The sequence below is a fragment of the Neoarius graeffei genome, chromosome 8, assembly GCF_027579695.1.
Source record: "Neoarius graeffei isolate fNeoGra1 chromosome 8, fNeoGra1.pri, whole genome shotgun sequence".
NCBI lineage: Eukaryota > Metazoa > Chordata > Actinopteri > Siluriformes > Ariidae > Neoarius > Neoarius graeffei.
The window spans coordinates 84,973,158-84,994,612 of record NC_083576.1 but is presented as its reverse complement, the minus strand read 5'-3'; the positions used below and the strand labels follow the sequence as shown (position 1 = coordinate 84,994,612).

Below are 21,455 nucleotides of genomic sequence, written 5' to 3'. Positions count from 1 at the left end.
TCACAGACAAAATGAGGAAACAACTTGGGACTTTTTTGTTTTTGTTATGTTACAGCAGGAATCAACAGTCCTTCCTCAGAAACCTTTCCCACATCATTTTACTGTGAATATGGATGACCTGTTACTATAGAAACCAGTGGTTTGGAGCAACACTTTTCTTTTTTAATTAACACCTTCTGACCAATCAGAACGGAGAATTCATCAGCGCTGATTAAAGGATTTGACCGATGCATAAATTTGTTCACATTCAAATAAAGAAAACAAGAAGTTGGAAAAGATGAAGCAAGAACCTTAAAATTTCTTGAGAACGTGCTGTTCTCCTTTCAACACGAGTTGAATGTGTTCCACAGTTGCGCAAAAACAGCAAACCCAGAGTTATCCAACATCCTACTGTTTTTCACTTCTATAATTTCTGCACACATTGATATTTTGGTTCGTGAACCTTGATTATGTAAGAGGAGGCAGTGATTTCGTTTCACAGCCTCCGGACATGTTTTCCTGATATAAAGCTACAGTGTCTTCGTTCTGCTCGTCTTTGAAAACAAACATGAAGTCGCCTCTGTTGTCTGTATTTTATCTTGTCCTTTTCTCTCAGGTAAGAGGAACAATGTTGTACTTTAGTGTACACTTCACACTTTTGCTTTGTAAAAAAGAAAAGAAAAAAAGTTGAGCGTGTTTAAGATAATTAATTAAAATCTAATGAACATCACTGTCAACAAAGGAACGACTGCTGCAACCTGAACAAAGACTGTATTCTATAAAACTGTCAGAAAGTGTAATGTCTATCATGTGTATTGTTCTTGTCTGTATTTTTAATTTGTCATGTTTCTGCTCTCAGTGTGTGAGCGGGAAGGACTGTACGTGTGAGCTGAAGAACTCACAGCGTCCTTTCCCAATGGAGAAACTCGACTCCATCCATATTGAGGCTTCCAAGTGTGCGAAAACCATCACTTCAACACAGGTGTGTGTGTGTGTGTGTGTGTGTGTGTGGCTTAAGAGACATTTTTACGCACTCTGAACATTATGAAATTTCTGAAGTTGATGGGTAAGGGATAAAACTCTTGGCGTCATGCTGGTGAATGAAAATAATCAACGACAGGAAGGTGTGATGAAGCAGAGTTACTGTTACAACCTTAAAGTTGATTGTTTTTCTCAACAGCAAGTCCTGAAGTGTTATATTCCATTTATATCACAGCAATTTGTCAACAATTAATTTTTTTTTTTTTTTTAAATTTTGAATGAATGACATGTTGTTCTGGGGTGGGTTTCCCAAAAGCCTCTTAACACTAAGAGCATCTTAACTAGGTGAGAAAGTGTTCATTGTGCTGCTTGCTCTACCATTTGATGGTGATCTTTGTGCTATGATGCTTTTGGGAAACTCTGCGCTGTTTATGAGGGTACTTAAGAAAGTTTTCAGCGTCACACGGAAACAAGAGGCGATAGATAGATAGACAGACAGACAGACAGACAGACAGAGGATTTATTTCAACAGGGTGGCCCATTCAGCACAGCTGGTATCATAGGGGTCCTACAAAACTAGACTAATTTACAATTTCAAAAATATGTTACAATAATCTTTAATAATTTTACTAATGTGATCAGTCTAAAAAATAATTAAAACTACTATTATGGTCTTAAAAATCCAGCCACTGGGGGTGCATAAGTGTACTCTTGGTACTGGTCCCAAGCCCGGATAAATTGGAGAGGGTTGCGTCAGGAAGGGCATCCGGCATAAAACTATGCCAAATCTAACATGCGGATTGAAAAGAATACCATACCGGATCGGTTGGGGCCCGGGTTAACAACGGCCACCTCCGGTATTGTTGGTCAACAGGGTGCCGGTGAAAAGTGTGCTACTGTTGCGCCAAAATGGAGAAGGAGAAAAAGAAGGGGGAGGCGTGTTAGGAGAGAGCGTGAAAGATGGAAGGGAAGGAGCTTAGAATTGAGGGCAGGAACACTGAATGTGGGAACATTGTCAGAGTGAGAGAGTTAGCAGGTATGATGGAAAGAAGGAAGTTGGACATTTTGTGTGAGCAAGAGACGAGGTGGAAAGGAAGCAAGGCCAAGAACATTGGAGGTGGATGCAAGTTGTTTTATTATGGTCAAGTCAAGTCAAGTGCTTTTATTTGTCACATACATTTTACATGTAGTGAAATGTTGAAGGGGTCATCAGCTCAGCATATAAATAAATAAATAAATAAATAAATAAGAATAAAAACAACATATGCAAATAAGTAAAAGCACTAGAAAAGTAAAAGATGACTCCTGTAGCATGACATGTAAAAAATAAGTCTAAAATACTAATAAATAAGTTAAAATAGCCTGGAGATAACAACAAGATTAAAATGAAATGTGCACACTTAAAAAGAGGAAAATGAGTCCACGAACACTGATATAAAAACTGTAGTAAAAGGGATTATTTAAAATATACTGAGTTTAGCAGTCTAACTGCCTGTGGATAAAAACTCTTCCTCAGTCTCTCTGTTCGTGCATGGAGATTTCGTAGTCGTCTGCCTGAATTCAACAGGGTGAAGAGGTTAGAATTTGGGTGTGAGGCATCCTGCATGATTTTCCTGGCCCTAGCTCCCACCCTCTTTGTGTATATGTCCATCAGACTCGGTAGGGGGGCTCTGATCATCTGTTCCGCAGAGCGCACCACTCTCTGCAGTGCTTTCTGGTCGCGTTCTGTACAGTTCCCAAACCATGATGTAATACAGCCTGTTAGGACACTCTCCACCGCTGAGGAGTAAAATGTGGTCAAGATGGAAGGGGAGACCTTAAACTTCCTCAGTTGGCGGAGAAAGTACAGCCGCTGCCTGGATTTCGCTGTGAGGTGTTGTGTTTGTAGTGACCAGGAAAGGTCCTCAGTCAGGTGTACCCCCAGGTACTTGAAGCTGGGGACCCTCTCCACAGGCTCCCCGCTGATGGTGAGTGGTGTATATGTCCTGCTCTGCACCTTCCTGAAATCCACCACCATTTCCTTTGTCTTGCTGACATTCAGGGCCAAGTTGTTGGACTGGCACCACAGTGCTAGGTCAGCCACCTCCTTCAGGTAGGCCTGCTTGTTTTTTTGTGAGATGAGACCCAGCACCACGGTGTCGTCAGCAAATTTGATGATGGAAGTAGAACTGCTGATGGTTGTGCAGTCATGTGTGTCGATGTTATAGAACAATGGACTTAACGCACAACCCTGGGGTGAGCCAATGTTGAGGGTCAACTTCCCTGAAGTGACACCCCCCCATTCTGACCACTTGGGGGTGACCCGTGAGGAAGCTGAGCACCCAGTTGCACAACTGGGTGTTAAATCCCAGCGCCCTCATCTTGTCAGCCAGGCGAAGGGGGATTATGGTGTTAAATGCTGAACTGTAATCTATGAACAGCATTCTCACATAATTTCCCCTCCCCTCATCCAGATGGGCCAATGTAGTGTGCAGTAGGCTTGAGATGGCATCGTCCCTACTTCTATTTGCTCTGTAGGCAAATTGGTGAGGATCGAAAGAACTGGGCAGGGTGTGGCATATGTGTTTTTTCACTAGCCTCTCAAAGCACTTCATTACTGCTGATGTAAGGGCCATTGGGCGGTAGTCATTCAGGCCTGCTGGCTTGCTGTTCTTAGGCACAGGAACAATGATTGATTGTTTAAAGCAAGATGGAACCACGGCTTCAGCCAGTGACATGTTGAAGATCTCAGCATAAACAGGGGCGAGCTGATCAGCGCAGGATCTCAGAATCCTGCCAGGGATCTGATCGGGGCCTGTTGCTTTCCTCCCATTTATGCCTCTGAACACTCCCCTCACATCACTCTCACTGATAATGAAAGGAGGCGTCCCGTTACCACTAGACTTTTCAGTCACAGCTACCATGGGGTTAGCAAGGTCAAAGCGAGCATAGAATGTGTTTAGCTCATCAGCAAGTAAGGGGTCAGAGCTATGCATGGAGCTGGGCTTGTTTTTAAAATCTGTCATGACCCGAAGGCCCTTCCACACACTGGCAGGATCACCAGCCTGGAAGTCAGCTTCCACTCTGTCCTTGTAGCGGAGCTTTGCAGCCCTCACAGTCCTCCTTAGGCCATAAACTGCTTCTTTATAGCCTGTCATGTCCCCTGATAAAATGCCAGCCTTGTATGAAGCAGTTCGAGCTGAAAGTGCTTTCCTCACAGTTTTATCTACCCAGGGTTTCTGATTTGGGTAAACTTTTATTTTGACAGTTTGTATGATGTCATTGATAAGGAAGTGAATGTAGCTCCCAACCGCGTCCGCATATTCACTGATGTCATTTGAGGATACCCAGAAAATCTCCCAATCCGTGTTCTCTAGTGCGTCTTGAAGCAACATTTCTGATTGGTCAGTCCAACGTTGTACTGCTTTCGTCACTGGCGCTTCCTGCAAGATCTTGTGTTTATATTTTGGTACTAGGAAAACTGCAACGTGGTCGGACTTGTCAAAAGCGGGCATTGGAAGGGCTTTGTAACAGTCTAAAAACGGAGTATAGCAGTGATCAAGGATGTTATCGCCCCTCGTTGGAAAGTGGATGTGTTGCTTGAATTCTGGCAGACCGCGGGAAAGTTTAGCCTTGTTAAAGTCACCGAGGACGATGAAGGCAGCCCCAGGGTGACGATGCTGTTGTTTGTTTATAACCTCCTGTAGCTCAGATATGGCAATGTCAGTGCTTGCACTTGGGGGGATATAAACTGCAGTCATAATAACTGCTGTGAAATCACGGGGCAAGAAGTGTGGTCTGCATAAAATGGACAAGTGTTCCTGATTAGGAGTAGAGGCATTGGAGAGAACAGTGATGTTCCTCGGCTCACACCACCTGTTGTTGGTCATAAAACAAACTCCCCCACCCTTGAATTTCCTGGACTCCTCAGTTCTGTCCATGCGAAGGATGAAAAAGTGGTCGGCAGGCATGATTGAGTGATCCGGTATTGAAGGTGACAGCCAGGATTCAGTAAAACACAGAACATTGCAGTCCCTGATGTCCCGCTGGAAGGTGATCCTTGCTCTCAAGTCGTCCAGCTTGTTCACTAACGACTGGACATTAGCTAGCAGGATACTGGGCAGAGGTGGACGGTTTGCCTTACTTCTCAGTCGATTTCGGATGCCTGCTCGTCTGCCCCTGTGTTTCTTGGTCCGACGCTTGGGCCTACTTGCGTCTTGAGTCCCATCACTGTGCCGGAGTATCTCAGATGGAAACGCCGTGTTGTTATCAAAAGGCATGTCGCCAGGTAAGCACTGGTTTCTAATTTCTAGAAGTGTCCCGCAATCATATGTGATCATACTTAAAACTGGTCAGTGAAAACTTAAAAAGGGTAAAAACAAGAAAGATAAGATTAGATAAGGTTAAAATCTACAGAGCGACCCCGACGGCATCTGGAATCGATGGAAAGAGAAATGGTGTTGGTATTGTTTTGAGGGGAGAGTTGGTGTGATTGATGTGAAGAGGGTGTCACATAGAGTGATAGGCATGAAATTGGAGATTCAAGGAGTGGTAATCAATGTTGTGTGTGCGTACACCCCATAGGTTGGATGTGAGAATGAAGAGAGAGTCTTTCTGGGAAAAGATGGATGAAGTGGTAGAAAGTATACCGAGGGAGGAGAACGTACTGATAGGAGCAGATTTCAACAGACATGTTGGCGAGTGAAGCAGAGGAGATGAGGACGTGATGAGCAGATATGGTGTAAGAGAGAGAAATGTGGAAGGGCAAATGGTGGTTGAATTTTCAAAGAGGATGAATTTGGCAATTGTCAATACATACTTCGAGAAGAAAGAGCAGCACAGGGTGATGTTTAAGAGTGGAGGAAGATTTACACAGGTGGACTACATACTCTGCAGAAGGGGAAACCTGAAGGAGATTGGAGACTGTAAAGTGATGGCAGGGGAGAGTGTAGCTAGACAACATCAAGTGGTCGTGTGCAGCTAGACAACATCAAGTGGCCGTGTGCAGGATGAGCTTGAAAGTGAAAAAGAGGAAGCGTGAAATAGTGGAGCTGAAGATTAAGTGGTGGAAACTAAAAGAGGTTGAACATCAGAAGGAGTTTAAGGAAGAAATGAGATGAGCATTGAGTGGTAATGGAAGTCTGCCAGAAGACTGGGATACTACTGCTATACTAGTAAGAGAGGCAGCAAGGAAGGTGCTAGGGTGGTCATCGGGAAGGAGGAAGGAAGACAAGGAGACATGGTGGTGGAACAAAGAAGTGCAGGAAATTATAAAAGAGAAGAGGCGAGCAAAGAGGAATTGGGACGATCAGAGAAATGAGGAAAGCAGGCAGTTATGGAGAGAAATGAGACAGAAGGCAAAAAGAGCGGTAGTGAAGGTGAAAGCAGATGCATACCAGGAGTTATATGAAAGACTGGCGACCAAAGAAGGAGAGAAAGACCTGTACAGACTAGCTAGGCAGAGAAACAGGGAAGTGAGGGATGTGCAGCAGGTAAGAGTGATGAAAGATGTGCATGGAAATGTGCTGACAAACAAACAGAGTGTATTAAGAAGGTGGAAAGAGTACTTTGAGGATTTATTAAATGAGGAGAATCCAAGAGAGAAAAGGTCAGATTCGTTGGAGACAGCAAATCAGGAAGCAGAGTTGGTTAGTAAGGATGAGGTGAGGGCAGCCATGAAAAGAATGAAGACTGGGAAAGCAGTCAGACCAGATGGTATCCCGATTGAGGCTTGGAGATGTTTGGGTGAGATGGCTGTGGAGTTCCTAACGAGATTGTTTAATAAGATCCTAGAGAATGAGAAAATGCCGAATGAATGGAGAAAAAGTGTGCTGTTCCCAATATACGGGAATAAGGGAGATGTACAGAGCTGCAGTAAGTACAGAGGGATAAAATTGATGAGCTTGGAGGCAAGATTGAGAAGAGAGGTAGCAATCTGTGAACAGCAGTGCGGGTTTATACGAAGAAAGAGCACGTCGGATACAAGTTTTGCTTTAAGAATGTTAATGAAGAAGTACAGAGAAGGCCAGAGAAAGCTACATTGTGTGTTTGTAGACCTGGAGAAGGCATACAATAGAGTGCCGAGAGATGAGTTATGGTATTGTACAACTCCGATTCCAAAAAAGTTGGTACAAAGTACAAATCTTGTCTCGTTATCTCAAGCCGCTTTATCCTGTTCTACAGGGTCGCAGGCAAGCTGGAGCCTATCCCAGCTGACTATGGGTGAAAGGCGGGGTACACCCTGGACAAGTCACCAGGTCATCACAGGGCTGACACATAGACACAGACAACCATTCACACTCACATTCACACCTACGCTCAATTTAGAGTCACCAGTTAACCTAACCTGCATGTCTTTGGACTGTGGGGGAAACCGGAGCACCCGGAGGAAATCCACGCGGACACAGGGAGAACATGCAAACTCCGCACAGAAAGGCCCTCGCCGGCCACGGGGCTCGAACCCGGACCTTCTCGCTGTGAGGCGACAGCGCTAACCACTACACCACCGTGCCGCCCCAAAGTACAAATTGTAAATAAAAATGGAATGCAATGATGTGGAAGTTTCAAAATTCCATATTTTACAGTCCCCCCAGGATTTTGCAGGCCTTTTTTGTGATTGTTGTGGGCTAAAATGTCTGATGTTGCGGGGGGTTTTCCAAAAAATTGCGATGAAAGTTGCGGTGTTTTTTAGGTTTTGGTTGCGATTACATTGCGGGAGGAAGTGAAAGTTGCGAGAAATTGTTGCGATTTTCTCATTTTGTGATTAAAATTGAGTGATATGTTAAATATTAATTTATTACTGAAAAACTATTGATTAAAAAACAAAGACACTGAGAAATGGTCCTATAAACAACTTTACCAATATAAAAGATTACCAAGACTACAAAAATGCAGAAAAATAGGCTTTACTTATCCAAATGCAGCTGTTGGTTCAAAAGTTAAAGTGCATAGAACCTCACAGCACAACATGAAGTTACCTTAAAATATAATATAAATGCCTCAGCTTTCATGTAAGAAAAAAAGAAGAAGCCTTTATTTGTCACATGCACACTTCAAGCACAGTGAAATTCATTCTCTGCATTTAACCCATCTGAAGCAGTGAACACACGTGCACACACCCAGAGCAGTGGGCAGCCACACTAGAGCGCCCGGGGAGCAGTCAGGGGTTTGGTACCTTGCTCAAGGGCACTTCAGCCATTCCTGCTGGTCCAGGGAATTGACCCAGTAACCTTTTGGTCCCAGAGCTGCTTCTCTAACCATTAGGCCATGGCTTCCCTAAAAGCTAAAACTAAAAAAAAACCTATTAATACTAGTACTATGTGCAGGCAGTCTCTCCTGAAGACTAAATTAAACAATAATTATAAACTAATAAAATAAATGGCTCAGGCTTCATAGAAGAAAAAAAAACAATTTGAACAGAATCTCACAGTATGATGCTGAAGCTGCCTAAACAATGGAAAATAAAATACCATTTTGGCAAAAATGCTGGCATCCATTAATTTCTTGTATTAAGTAAAAAATAATGTAAAGTGCACACAGTCCTTCACTGTAAACACAACACACTTTCAGTAACAGAACTTAAGCCTACATAAACACTGACTCGCACATGCTGCTTCTCTTGAATGTATACACGGAAGTAAGGCGGAAGGTAGTTTGTCAACGTCACCTCAAGATGATGCCAACGATTGGTCAAATTTGCGGGAAAGTTGCAGTGATTGGATATAATTGCAACACCACCCTGAATTCGCGGGGATTGGTTGAATTTGCGTTGATGTTGCAAATCGCAACATCGCGAAATCCTGGAGGGTCTGATTTTATTCAGAATAGAACATAGATGACATATTAAATATTTAAACTGAGAAAATGTATCATTTAAAGAGAAAAATTAGGTGATTTTAAATTTCATGACAACACATCTCAAAAAAGATGGGACAAGGCCATTTTTACCACTGTGAGACATCCCCTTTTCTCTTTACAACAGTCTGTAAACGTCTGGGGACTGAGGAGACAAGTTGCTCAAGTTTAGGGATAGGAATATTAACCCATTCTTGTCTAATGAATGATTCTAGTCGCTCAACTGTCTTAGGTCTTTTTTGTCGTATCTTCCGTTTTATGATGCGCCAAATGTTTTCTATGGGTGAAAGATCTGGACTGCAGGCTGGCCAGTTCAGTACCCGGACCCTTCTTCTACACAGCCATGATGCTGTAATTGATGCAGTATGTGGTTTGGCATTGTCATGTTGGAAAATGCAAGGTCTTCCCTGAAAGAGACATCGTCTGGATGGGAGCATATGTTGGTCTAGAACCTGGATATACCTTTCAGCATTGATGGTGTCTTTCCAGATGTGTAAGCTGCCCATGCCACACGCACTAATGCAACCCCATACCATCAGAGATGTAGGCTTCTGAACTGAGCGCCGATAACAACTTGGGTCGTCCTTCTCCTCTTTAGTCCGAATGACACGGTGTCCCTGATTTCCATAAAGAACTTCAAATTTTGATTCGTCTGACCACAGAACAGTTTTCCACTTTGCAACAGTCCATTTTAAATGAGCCTTGGCCCAGAGAAGACGTCTGTGCTTCTGGATCATGTTTAGATACGGCTTCTTCTTTGAACTATAGAGTTTTAGCTGGCAACGGCGGATGGCACGGTGAATTGTGTTCACAGATAATGTTCTCTGGAAATATTCCTGAGCCCATTTTGTGATTTCCAATACAGAAGCATGCCTGTATGTGATGCAGTGCTGTCTAAGGGCCCAAAGATCACGGGCACCCAGTATGGTTTTCCGGCCTTGACCCTTACGCACAGAGATTCTTCCAGATTCTCTGAATCTTTTGATGATATTATGCACTGTAGATGATGATATGTTCAAACTCTTTGCAATTTTACACTGTCGAACTCCTTTCTGATATTGCTCCACTATTTGTTGGCGCAGAATTAGGGGGATTGGTGATCCTCTTCCCATCTTTACTTCTGAGAGCCGCTGCCACTCCAAGATGCTCTTTTTATACCCAGTCATGTTAATGACCTATTGCCAATTGACCTAATGAGTTGCAATTTGGTCCTCCAGCTGTTCCTTTTTTGTACCTTTAACTTTTCCAGCCTCTTATAAATAGTTTTCACATGACGTCACAGAGTTGGGGATTCCCTGGTGGCGGCCATCTTGGAGGGCTAGCTTACCGTACGGGTCACTGAGCACACATTGTAGCGCGCGAGTTACATTCATTTATATATTATTTACATTTATAGTTACATTACTACTATTTAAAGCTAGCAATGGTGCAAGCTTGTTGTATTCACGGCTGTCGTAATAGGTCAGATGATGACGTCAAGCGGAGCTTTTATGGAATTCCCATTGTACGGGAGCACGAAGGCGAGCAAACAAACTCAGCATACAAAGGAGAAATCTATGGCTTGCGAGAATCAACCGCAAGGATTATCAGCCTTCCAAACACAGCAAAGTCTGCTCCGATCATTTTATAAGTGGTAAGTTGTTTAAATAAACAATCAATTGTGTTTAAGTTTGTTTTTGGAAACCAAAACATCATGTGAACAATCTCTGGAGAATGCCTAACTGGAACCGCTGAGTGTACGTTTACATTGTAATGTGCACTTAATATCGCTCGTTTGTCACGTTTCTATTTGAAACTTGTCACTTCACTCACGCAAGGGTCATTTTTGAAAAACATTTTAGGTCTATTCTGTATGATTTAATTTGTGTTTGGGATGCAAACAGCACGCCTTTTGGCGGATGCCGCCTGAATCGCGCAGATCCGATTTTTTTTTGGCGGGGGGGGGGCGGCGTTGGAGTGTCTGATTATAATTTCAAAGTAAATTCTGTATTAAAATTACTAAATAAGCAAATCCATTACAGTCCATGAAACAATAAGGATGAGAAAAAAAAACAGTTTAAATCGGGAAGCTGCTTACATTTGTGCAGCCTGAGCGGTGTGCAGGACTGCGCAAATGTGCGCAGCTTCCCGATTTAAACTGTTTTTTTCTCATCCTTACACTAACTGTTTCATGGACTGTAACGGATTTGCTTATTTAGTAATTTTAATCCAGAATTTACTTTGAAATTATAATCAGACACTCCAACGCCCCCCCTAAAAAAAAAATCGGATCTGCGCGATTCAGGCGGCATCTGCCAAAAGGCGCGCTGTGAATATATAAAGTTGTATATATCAGACAGCCTTTAAAGTTTGATGAAGTCAGTTTCAGGCTTTGGAGCAGGCTTTGGCAGTTTCAGGCTTTCGCAGCCCTGCATAGTCACTTGAAAATGCATCTTTGTCCACTTCGTAGGGCTCAATTCCCCCAATCAAGGCCAGTTTGGCTGCATACCGTGAGATATGTATCTATATACTTCTGTTTGCTTGATTTTGCCGACATTGATCTTTATTTTAGAAAACTGACTATATAACTTCATAAATTCGTCCGAGATAACGTAGCCAGTAGTGGCGATGGTCCGTTTTGTTTGCCCACCAAGATGGCGGCTGGGGGGCGTTCCCCGGAATGCCGTGACGTCAGTGAAAACTATCCATTGCCCCTGTCCCAACTTTTTTGAGATTTGTTGCTGTCATGAAATTTCAAATGAGCCAATATTTGGCATGAAATTTCAAAATGTCTCACTTTCGACATTTGATATGTTGTCTATGTTCTATTGTGAATACAATATCAGTTTTTGAGATTTGTAAATTATTGCATTCTGTTTTTATTTACAATTTGTACTTTGTCCCAACTTTTTTGGAATCGAGGTTGTGTGAGAAAGAGTGGAGTGAATGAGAAGTATATTAGAGTGGTGCAAGACATGTATGAGAACAGTGAAACAGCAGTGAGGTGTGCAGTTGGAAAGACTGAATGGTTCAAGGTGAAGGTGGGACTCCATCAAGGATCTGCTTTGAGTCCTTTCTTGTTTGCCATAGTGATGGATAGCTTGACGGATGAAGTGAGGCAAGAGTCATCATGGAACATGATGTTTGCGGATGATATTGTGATATGTGGTGAAAGTAGAAAGGAGGTTGAGTTGGGTTTGGAGAGATGGAGGGATGCATTGGAACGAAGAGGAATGAAGGTGAGCAGGAGCAAAACAGAATACATGTGCATCAATGAGAATGGGGATGAGAGTGTAGTGAAGATGCAAGGAGTAGACGTAAAGAAAGTTGGTGAATTCAAGTACCTGGGTTCAACTGTGCAGGAAAATGGGGGCTGCGATAGTGAGGTGAGAAAGAGAGCGCAGGCAGGGTGGATCAGTTGGAGGAGGATTTCGGGAGTCATTTGTGATAGGAAAGTCCCAGCAAAAGTGAAAGGCAAGATGTATAAGACAGTAGTGAGACCAGCTGTGATGTATGGATTGGAGACCGTACCCTTAACGAAGAGACAGGAGGCAAAGTTGGAGGTGGCGGAGTTGAGGATGTTAAGGTTTGCGATGGGAGTGACAAGGTTGGACAGGATAAGGAACGAGCACATCAGAGGGACAACACATGTGGAGAGCTTGGGAATTAAGCTTAGATACATGAGACTGAGATGGTATGGGCACAATACATGAGACTGAGATGGTATGGGCACATCCTGAGAAGAGATGCAGAGCATGTGGGAAGGAGAATGTTGAGGATGGAGCTGCCAGGCAAAATAAAACGAGGAAGGCCAAAGAGGAGATACATGGATGTGGTGAGAGAGGACATGAAAGTGGCAGGTGTGGTAGAGAAGGATGCAGAAGACAGGGAGCAATGGAGACGAAAGATCCGCTGTGGCGACCCCTAATCGGGAGCAGCCAAAAGAAGAAGATGATCTTAAAGCGAGCCAGCCTTACGATTTCATAAAATTGGAGAAATTTTGTTCCCTCTGAAATTTGGTCATTGTGATTTATGTTTATTTTTGTAATATCTCAAAAAAAACCCCTGACCATTCTGTTCTGTGGCTGGGAAGTTATTTAATTTAAGGGGATTAAAGCAAATAATGTGCATGAAATCGCTCGTTTCGCGCAGTCAAGCAGACAGAGGAAGTCCGTGTGTGCGCATGCGCAGGTTTACATCATTCTGTCACTAAACGAACAGCTGATCACACCGAGGTGCTCGCTGAGCACCGATATTTATTAGTTTGGTCCTGCGTTTCCTTTCCTTCGTATATAACATAATGTCTTTCTTCTCACTTTCTGTTACTGTAGTCGCTCTTTCTTGTTTCATTAGCACACTCACGTCCTCCATTTTTCTCTCCTGTTTCAAATTTGCATCCCACAATGCTTTGCACAAACAGGGAAAGCCCACCATGTGATGCATGATGTAGTATCTTGTATTGGGTCATGGTGAAGCAGGAAAAAATAGCGGAGAATTTAGGGTCACTTGGAGATAAATTCATTAATTGTTCTTTTTTTTTAAAAAAAAACTAATAAAATTGGAAGTCTGTAATTTGAATTCAGTAGCTTTCGGTCCACTAAACAAAAATAATTGGGTGTCGGGGAAAATTCTTTTTATGACCTACACTTGAAAAATCTGAAAGGCAGTCTAGCTTTAAGAAGAAAAAAATACAATGAAAATTACAAGAAAAAAGAGATATGAAACTAACAACAATATCATAATAATTATAGTGTATAAATAAGACTATAAAAATGACCTAATGAGCCTTTTAAATTGATTTAGAGACATAGTTGATTTAATATTTGCTGGCAGTGAATTAAAAAGTATTGATGCTGAATATCTAAAAGTTTGTTTATGTAGTGTAAGCAGGTCAGATTTATGTTGAGTATTATAACTATGAACACTTGTGTTCCTGGTAGCATGGTGTAGTGGTTAGCACTGTCACCTCACAACAAGAAGGTTCTGGGTTCGAGCCCAGTGACCGACGAGGGCCTTTCTGTGTGGAGTTTGCATGTTCTCCCCGTGTCCGCGTGGGTTTCCTCCGGGTGCTCCGGTTTCCCCCACAGTCCAAAGACATGCAGGTTAGGTTAACTGGTGACTCTAAATTGACCGTAGGTGTGAATGTGAATGGTTATTTGTCTCTGTGTCAGCCCTGTGATGATCTGGTGACTTGTCCAGGGTGTACCCCGCCTTTCGCCCGTAGTCAGCTGGGATAGGCTCCAGCTTGCCTGCGACCCTGTACAGGATAAGTGGTTACGGATAATGGATGGATGGATGGATGGAACTTCAGTTCCTGTTGAAATAATTGCTCAGATATTTAGGAAATATATTATGAAGGTAGTTCAATACTATCAAACACTTATGAATTTTTCTGTTTGTCTCTAAATCAGTCCAGTTTAAAACTTCTGTAGCATATTTAGAGGAGTCTCGTCTGGTGATAACGCAAGCAGCGTTATCAGTTTTGTCGCCTCTGTAAGTTTGTGCAACTTCCAACGGATAAACTACCGACCCCATGCACTGTCAGCATAGTTTAGAACTGGTTCGATTCTACTTTGGTAAACACATTTTGCAGCTTTGAAAGTGAGACAGTGTCGAACACATGAGAGAAGACCCAAGTGTTTAACCACTTTATTGTAGACAACGTCAGAATGTTCCTTCCATGTAAGATTTTCATCTTGCATAATGCCCAGATCATTAAATTTTGTAACTCTTTCAGTAGTCTTCCCTTTGAGTTGGAGAATGAAATCTTACTCCCATTTTGGGGCAAAGCTGTATACTGTACCATAAAGCCTTATACTGTATCACTGTCTACAAAAACTCAGATTTGTGACAAATGATAGAAGCAATAAAAAAAAACAAGAGGAAAGAAAGCTTCAAGCTGGCGTGATGCTGCTCCAGGACAATGCGTCTGTCCACACAGCACAGATGGCAGGGGCAAAAGCAGCCAAATGTGGCTCTGAACTGTTGCCCTGTACACCTTACTCACCTGACCTGGCACCATCTGACCTCTATCCATTCCCCAAACTGAAATCCCACTTGCGTAGTTGCCATTTTCCGACTGATGATGAAGTCATCCATGCTGTTGAGGAGGATCCATGCTGGAGGCTCAAGATGTGACCTTCTTCCACGAAGGAATAATGAAGTTTGAACCTCGGTGGACAAAATGCATTGACGTTAAGGAAGACTATGTTGAAAAATAGTGCAAGAACAATCTTTCTCCTGTGATGTTTTCTGGGTGAGGGAGGCCGAGAACTTTTTGAAGCACTGCCAATCATATTTACAGACCATTTCATAGTTAGGAGTTATCACTTAAAAACATGCAAAAAGAGACCGGAATGATAGTTGTGCAGATGTTTTGAATGCTTCAATATTAATTAACACCCTGGAAGCCCCTCCCCCTTCCCCATCCCACATTATTAATCTTGTTACGTTTCAATTGTCTCACTTGAAAGCTTCAACCGCGCGTTCTATCAAGGTAAATTAAGAATTTGTTGTGTTGTGTTCATTAATGTGAAATAAAATCAGTGTATGTTCGACTTGGTTAACATTAACGTTAGAGTCAGTCTCTCTCTCTCTCTCTCTCTCTCTGTCTCTCAGTTGACAGAGGTGGATGTACTGATGCTGGGAGTGCAGCAGCGGCTGAAGCAGCTGGAGGAGAGCGTGTCCGTGTTGGAGAATGAGGACGATGGTGATCTGTATGGAGCCGTCTCAGTGCGAATCATTGAGCTTGAGCTTGCTGAGATCCTGGAGCTCATGGGGAAACTGAAGAAAAGCATCAACTCCCACAAGCAGCTCAATGAAAGCACGGCCTCCAAGGTGACCTACTGCACATCACACACCAAACAACATCACATCATGCGTTCTGAGTTCAAGAAGGTTCTGTGTTCGAGCCCAGTGGCTGACGAGGGATATTCTGTGTGGAGTTTGCATGTTCTCCCCGTGTCCACGTGGGTTTCCTCCAGGTCCTCCGGTTTCCCCCACAGTCCAAAGACATGCAGGTTAGGTTAACTGGTGACTCTAAATTGACCGTAGGTGTGAATGTGAGTGTGAATGGTTGTTTGTCTCTATGTGTGTCAGCCCTGCGATGACCTGGCAACTTATCCAGGGTGTGCCCCGCCTCTCGCCCATAGTCACCTGGGATAGGCTCCACCTTGCCCGTGACCCTATACAGGATAAGCAGTTACGCATAATGGGTGGATGGATAGATGATTATATCATAAGTGTTGTTTGTTCATTTCTCCTGAAGCTGCAAAAGATGACGGAGGGCATGCAGGAACTTGAAGCCTTCGATCTTTCGCATGTGGTGAGCAAACAGCGAGATTATCGGCGCATGAAGAGAAACTTGGTCGAGTGTCAGAATGAGCTTCAGGCCACCCCTCCGCCTCCCACTCCTCACGCACGTGCGTACACTTTAGCATCTAACCTTAAAGTGAGACGGCCTTTCGATTTCATAAAATCAGTGAAGTTTAGTTCCCTCTGAAATTTGCTCACTGTGATATGTTTATTTCTGTAATATCTCACAAACTACCAGACCGTTCTGTTCTGTGGCTGGGAAGTTATTTAATTTGAGGGATTAAAGCAAATAATGTGCATGAAATCGCTCGCTTCACGCAGTCAAGCAGACGGAGGAAGTCCGTGTGTGTGTGTGCATGCGCAGGTTTACCTTTGACCACATTTCCTTTCCCACCACGTGATGTGATGCATGACGTAGTATCTTGTATTCGGTCATGGTGAAGCAGGAAAAAATAGCGGACAATTGAGGGCCACGTGGCTCTAAATTCGCTAACTGTTCCTTTTAAAAAAAATGAATAAAATTGGAAGTCTGTGATTTGAATTCAGTAGCTTTCGGTCCACTAAACAAAAATAATTGGGTGTCAGGGAAAATTCTTTTTATGACCTACACTTGAAAAATCTGAAAGGCCGTCTAGCTTTAATGTAGGTTTAAAAGAACACATCAGCAAAAATACAGAACATAACCTACGTGCTATATCTGTCATAATATTGTGTGTGTGTGTTTCCTCTGGATTTTCCAGTTTCCTTCCATATCAGTAGGTGTAAGTGTGTGGACTGTTTTTCTATCCAGGGTGTATTCCCACCTCATACCCAGTTTTCCCAAGATAGAATCTGGAGCAGGATCTAGTTGTTATAGAAGATAATGGATAAATGTGTCATAGACTTGATTAGTCTTCTCTCACTATGTGTATGTGCAGGACGCTGTTCACAAGGCCAGTTGGTCAATGTGACCGGTCCTAGAACTTTCGCCCTCACCAAGTATGGAACCTCATACTCTTACGGCGCTTGGGGAAAAGACCCGAAACCTGCTCCAGGAAAGGAGGACATGTACTGGTTGGTAGCTCTGACCAGCAGCAATGCTTTTGCCAACTATGTGCGCCATTACACCAGTTTGAGCACTATACTGGTAGGTGTAGGTCCTATGGACTCTGTCATCTCTGCCTCAAACCCCACCACAAACACCATCATCGGCCCAAACGTGGTGCAGTACGGAGATGCGCTATATTACGGCTGCTATAATACACCCTCTGTGTGTCGCTTTAACATCTCCAGCCGTTCCGTCACCAATACACCACTTCCAGAAAACTCTGGCTTCAATAACAAGTTTCCTTATGGCCACCTGGACGCCACGTACGTCTACACAGACTTGGATTTTGCCACGGACGAATCTGGTGTCTGGGTCGTCTACACAGGAAAAGACAATTTTGGTAACGTGATCCTTAGCGAAGTGATCGAAGGAAGTCCTCCGTCTTTGGGCCAAACGTGGCGGACGTCACTGCACAAGCGCACTGCCACTAACACCTTCATGGTGTGTGGAGTGCTTTACGCCACACGCTTCCTGGACAAAGAGACGGAAGAAATTTTCTACTCATTCGACACAGAGACAAGGGAAGAGCGCTATGATCTGAAGATCCACATCAGGAAAATGCAGACCAATATCCAGTCTCTGAATTACAACCCACGAGACCAAATGCTCTACGCCTACAGTGATGCATACATCGTCTCGTACGATGCTGTCTTTCAGTAAACTGCCATCTTTGCTCCTATGATCACTGAATGAATATTGTGTCAGGGAATTCGTAAATTAGTGACACATTAAAGAGAAAAGTTTTCTTTACCTTCTTATCAGAATCATATCCGTACAAATAATCTCTTGAGTTTTCTGGAAATGTCTCTTTACCAATAAAACATGACTTTATACTGACTGTCTTGTCTCAAATGCTTTTATTCGAATTAGCATCCCACCATTTTCAACTCCTCCATAGTCATTTTTAATCAACTATTCCCTTTTGCTCATCATTACACGTGCATTGACACATTTTACATATTGCACAATTACGAAAGCATATACACTGCAAAAAAATATCTTGTTAAGAGAAAATATCTTTAATGTGGGTGAATTTATCTAATATTTCTTATTAGAAGATTATTAGAACTCAAATATAAGCTTATTTATCTTACTTTTAGATGCTTTTACTCATTTCAAGCTTTACATTTTATGATTGTATTGGCAGACAATTTTGCTAAATGTGGCATCCCAACAGCAGGGGGCAGAACATCACCACCTTTAGTGTAATATTGAAAGGCACGGCCAGGCGAGTTCCAGTTGAGTGAAAAGGTTTGCTAGGTTTAAAAAAGGAAAGCAAAATGCACTGAGAAAAAGAAATAATTTCGATTACTTAAATTGTAACATTTACATATTCCAACTGACAGGCTGCAGTAGTCATTCAGAGGACCGAAGAGCTTGAAGGCATGCTTTTCAGGGGAAAGTAGCAAATGTGTGCTCATAAAGTTGCCAGAAATCACTAGATAACATTAGACTAATTTGCATATTTATAGAATTGTCATGACAATTTGAATATCAAACCATGCTACATAAAAAGGAAGATTTTCTGAAGACAAAATAGAATTTTATCAAACGAGAAACTAAAAGCTCATAATTCATTTCATAAGTTTTTTGGAATAATGGCGATTGGAGATTTGAATAATTGTGATCAGTGACTGGTCTTTGGGAATGATGGTGATCAGTGATTGGCCAGTTTAAAAATATAGTGAGCAGTGATTGGTCTCTGGGAATGATAGTGATCAGTAACTGGTCGTTCAGAATGATGGTGATCAGTGATTGGCCAGTTAAAAATATAGTGAGCAGTGATTGGTCTCTGGGAATGATAATGATCAGTAATTGGTCATTCAGAATGATGGTGATCAGTGATTGGTCTTTGGGAATGATAGTGAGCAATGATTGGTATTTGGGAATGATGGTGATCAGTGACTGGTCTTCGGTAACAATGTTGATCAGTGATTACTCTTTGGGAAGGATGGTGATCAGTGATTGTCTTTGGTAACAATGATGATCAGTGACTGGTCTTTGTGAATGATGGTATTCAGTGATTGGTATTTGGGAATAATGGTGATCAGTGACTGGTCTTTGGGAATGATGGTGAACAATGATTAGTCTTTGGGAATGATGGTGATCAGTGATTGTCTTTGGTAACAATGGTGATTAGTGATTGGTCATTTGAAAATTATAGTAAGCACTGATTGGTGTCTGGGAATAATGGTGATCAGTGATTGGTTGTTGGGAATGATGGTGATCAGTAATTGGTCTTTGGGAACAGTGGTGATCAATAATTAGTCTTTGGGAACGATGGTGTTCAGTGGCTGGTCTTTGGGAACAATGGTGATCAGTGACTGCTTTTTGGGAATGATGGTGATCAATGATTAGTCTTTGGGGATGATGGTGTTCAGTGACTGGTCTTTGAGAATGATGGTGAACAATGATTAGTCTTTGGGAACGCTGGTGATCAGTGATTGGTCATTTGAAAATTATAGTGACCACTGATTGGTCTCTGGGAATAACAGTGGTCAGTGATTGGTTGTTGGGAATAACGGTGGTCAGTGATTGGTTGTTGGGAATAATAACGGTGGTCAGTGATTGGTTGTTGGGACTAATAACAGTGGTCAGTGATTGGTTGTTGGGAATAATGATGGTCAGTGATTGGACAGTGGTCACTGGTGAATGTTCATTGGGAACAATAGTTATCAGTGATGAGTCTTTGGAGAATAATTGTGTAGGCCTACATCTTTTTTGAAAATATATATTTAATTATCGAATTTTTTTAAAAATCCAGGAACATTCAACCTTATTATTTAGATATTTTTAATTTTTAATATCTTAATATAAACTCATACTTATTGTTTCTCCAGCCCACCTAGCAGTAATGAGAAAGTTAGAGAGAGAGAGAGAGAGAGAGAGGAGAAAGAAAAGCAATGTCTCTACCCCATTAGCTAATAGAAGCAATTACAGCCATTTCATCTTTTATCAGTATCCAAAGTGAGAGGCGGACAGAGAGAGAGAGAGAGAGAGAGAGAGAGAGAAATCACTCCATACCTCCTCTCTCTCTCTCTCTCTCTCTCTCTCTCTGCTTGTGTTAATACTCCACAATGTTAGTGCTGTGAGTGCTGGTCTTCATCATGAATAACAGGCCATTATGTTTTTCATCCTCATCCTTAGCATCATACACTTCCTGTTTATGAACATCATGCTTATCAGAAAGGCTGGCGAAGTGATGTGTTCTTTTCTGATCCACAGGACGAGAGGAACACGACACTCACATAATGCCTGATATATGTACGAAGCAGAGATTGGAACATTGATTTGATCAGAATTTTTAGAGCAGAGAAAAGTTCAAAACATGCACACACTTTTGCTGGACCGAAGTAAAGCTACGTTAATGAAATGCACATTTTCAAAACTTTGTAAGATCCTTATAGAAGAGTTTGAGTGAATAACTTTTAAACATTACATCACTGCATGCTAACCCAACATGCTCATTAGGTTAAAAAATGAGAGAGCAGTGTGTGTGTGTGTGTGTACCATGTGGAACCCATTTGTACAAATACAGGGGGCAGCTGAAAGACAGGGTGTGGGAGATGGAAGGGACAGAAAAAAAGAGCAAAAGAAAAAGACAGGCACGGTAGAGACAGAGAGGAAGACAGAAGGGGACAAGACATGCAAGAGAGAGACAGAGAGAGGAGTGTCAAAGACAAGAGGGATACAACCAGACAGAAAGAAAGACAGATGAGTGTGAGGCAAGAAAGGAGGAAAAGAGACAGAGAGGAAAAGACAGAGGAGTGAAAGGAAACTCAAGGGGGAGAGACAGCAATAGAGAAAGAGAGATCAGAAAAAGGAGACAGGAGAGATAGACAGAGAGACAGACAGAAGGACAGAGGAGTGAGAGGAAAGACAGAGATAAAGACATAAAGGAGAAAAGAAAGATGGAAGGCAGAGAATAAAAGAGACAAAGAGAAAAGTGAGTGGTAAGACATACGTCTGTGAAGGTTCTCAGTCATCCAGGTCATCGTAAACCGCAGGTGCTAAAGAAGGCAATTCTTCAATCTCTTCAAGAATTTCAAGCAAGTCCAGTTGCCTTCTTTAGCAACTATGGTTGAGTGGCAAGACAAGAGACAGACAGAAAGAAAGGCAGAGGAAAGGCAGGGGAGAGAGAGCACGTGAGAGAAAGAGAGAATGAAAGACAGGAAAGAAAAGAAAGATGGGAGAAAGGACAGAAGAGGGAAAACAAAGAAGTAAGAGGAAAGACAGAAGGTGAGAGACATGAAGGACAGGGAAACAAAGCGGAGCATGGGGA

At 42.5% G+C, this 21,455-nt stretch overlaps 1 protein-coding gene across 1 annotated transcript; it reads left to right on the top strand.

The window, feature by feature from the left end:
- The first annotated feature begins 476 nt into the window (after positions 1–476).
- Positions 477–18,011, top strand: LOC132890985 (olfactomedin-4-like). Its single transcript, XM_060928404.1, has 5 exons — positions 477–595; positions 839–961; positions 15,391–15,609; positions 16,040–16,193; positions 17,004–18,011. Exons 1-5 carry the CDS (start codon positions 548–550, stop codon positions 17,831–17,833), a joined length of 1,374 nt encoding a protein of 457 aa, XP_060784387.1. The 5' UTR covers positions 477–547; the 3' UTR covers positions 17,834–18,011.
- The last annotated feature ends 3,444 nt before the right edge of the window (positions 18,012–21,455 follow it).

What these genes read in the sequence shown, in the direction of transcription:
- LOC132890985 (XM_060928404.1), top strand. Translation starts at nt 548, where the DNA reads ATGAAGTCGCCTCTGTTGTCTGTATTTTATCTTGTCCTTTTCTCTCAG. An exon ending in ATGAAAGCACGGCCTCCAAG is followed by an intron (nt 15,610 to 16,039) that starts GTGACCTACTGC and finishes TTTCTCCTGAAG; the next exon opens with CTGCAAAAGATGACGGAGGG. An exon ending in GCCTCCCACTCCTCACGCAC is followed by an intron (nt 16,194 to 17,003) that starts GTGCGTACACTT and finishes GTGTATGTGCAG; the next exon opens with GACGCTGTTCACAAGGCCAG.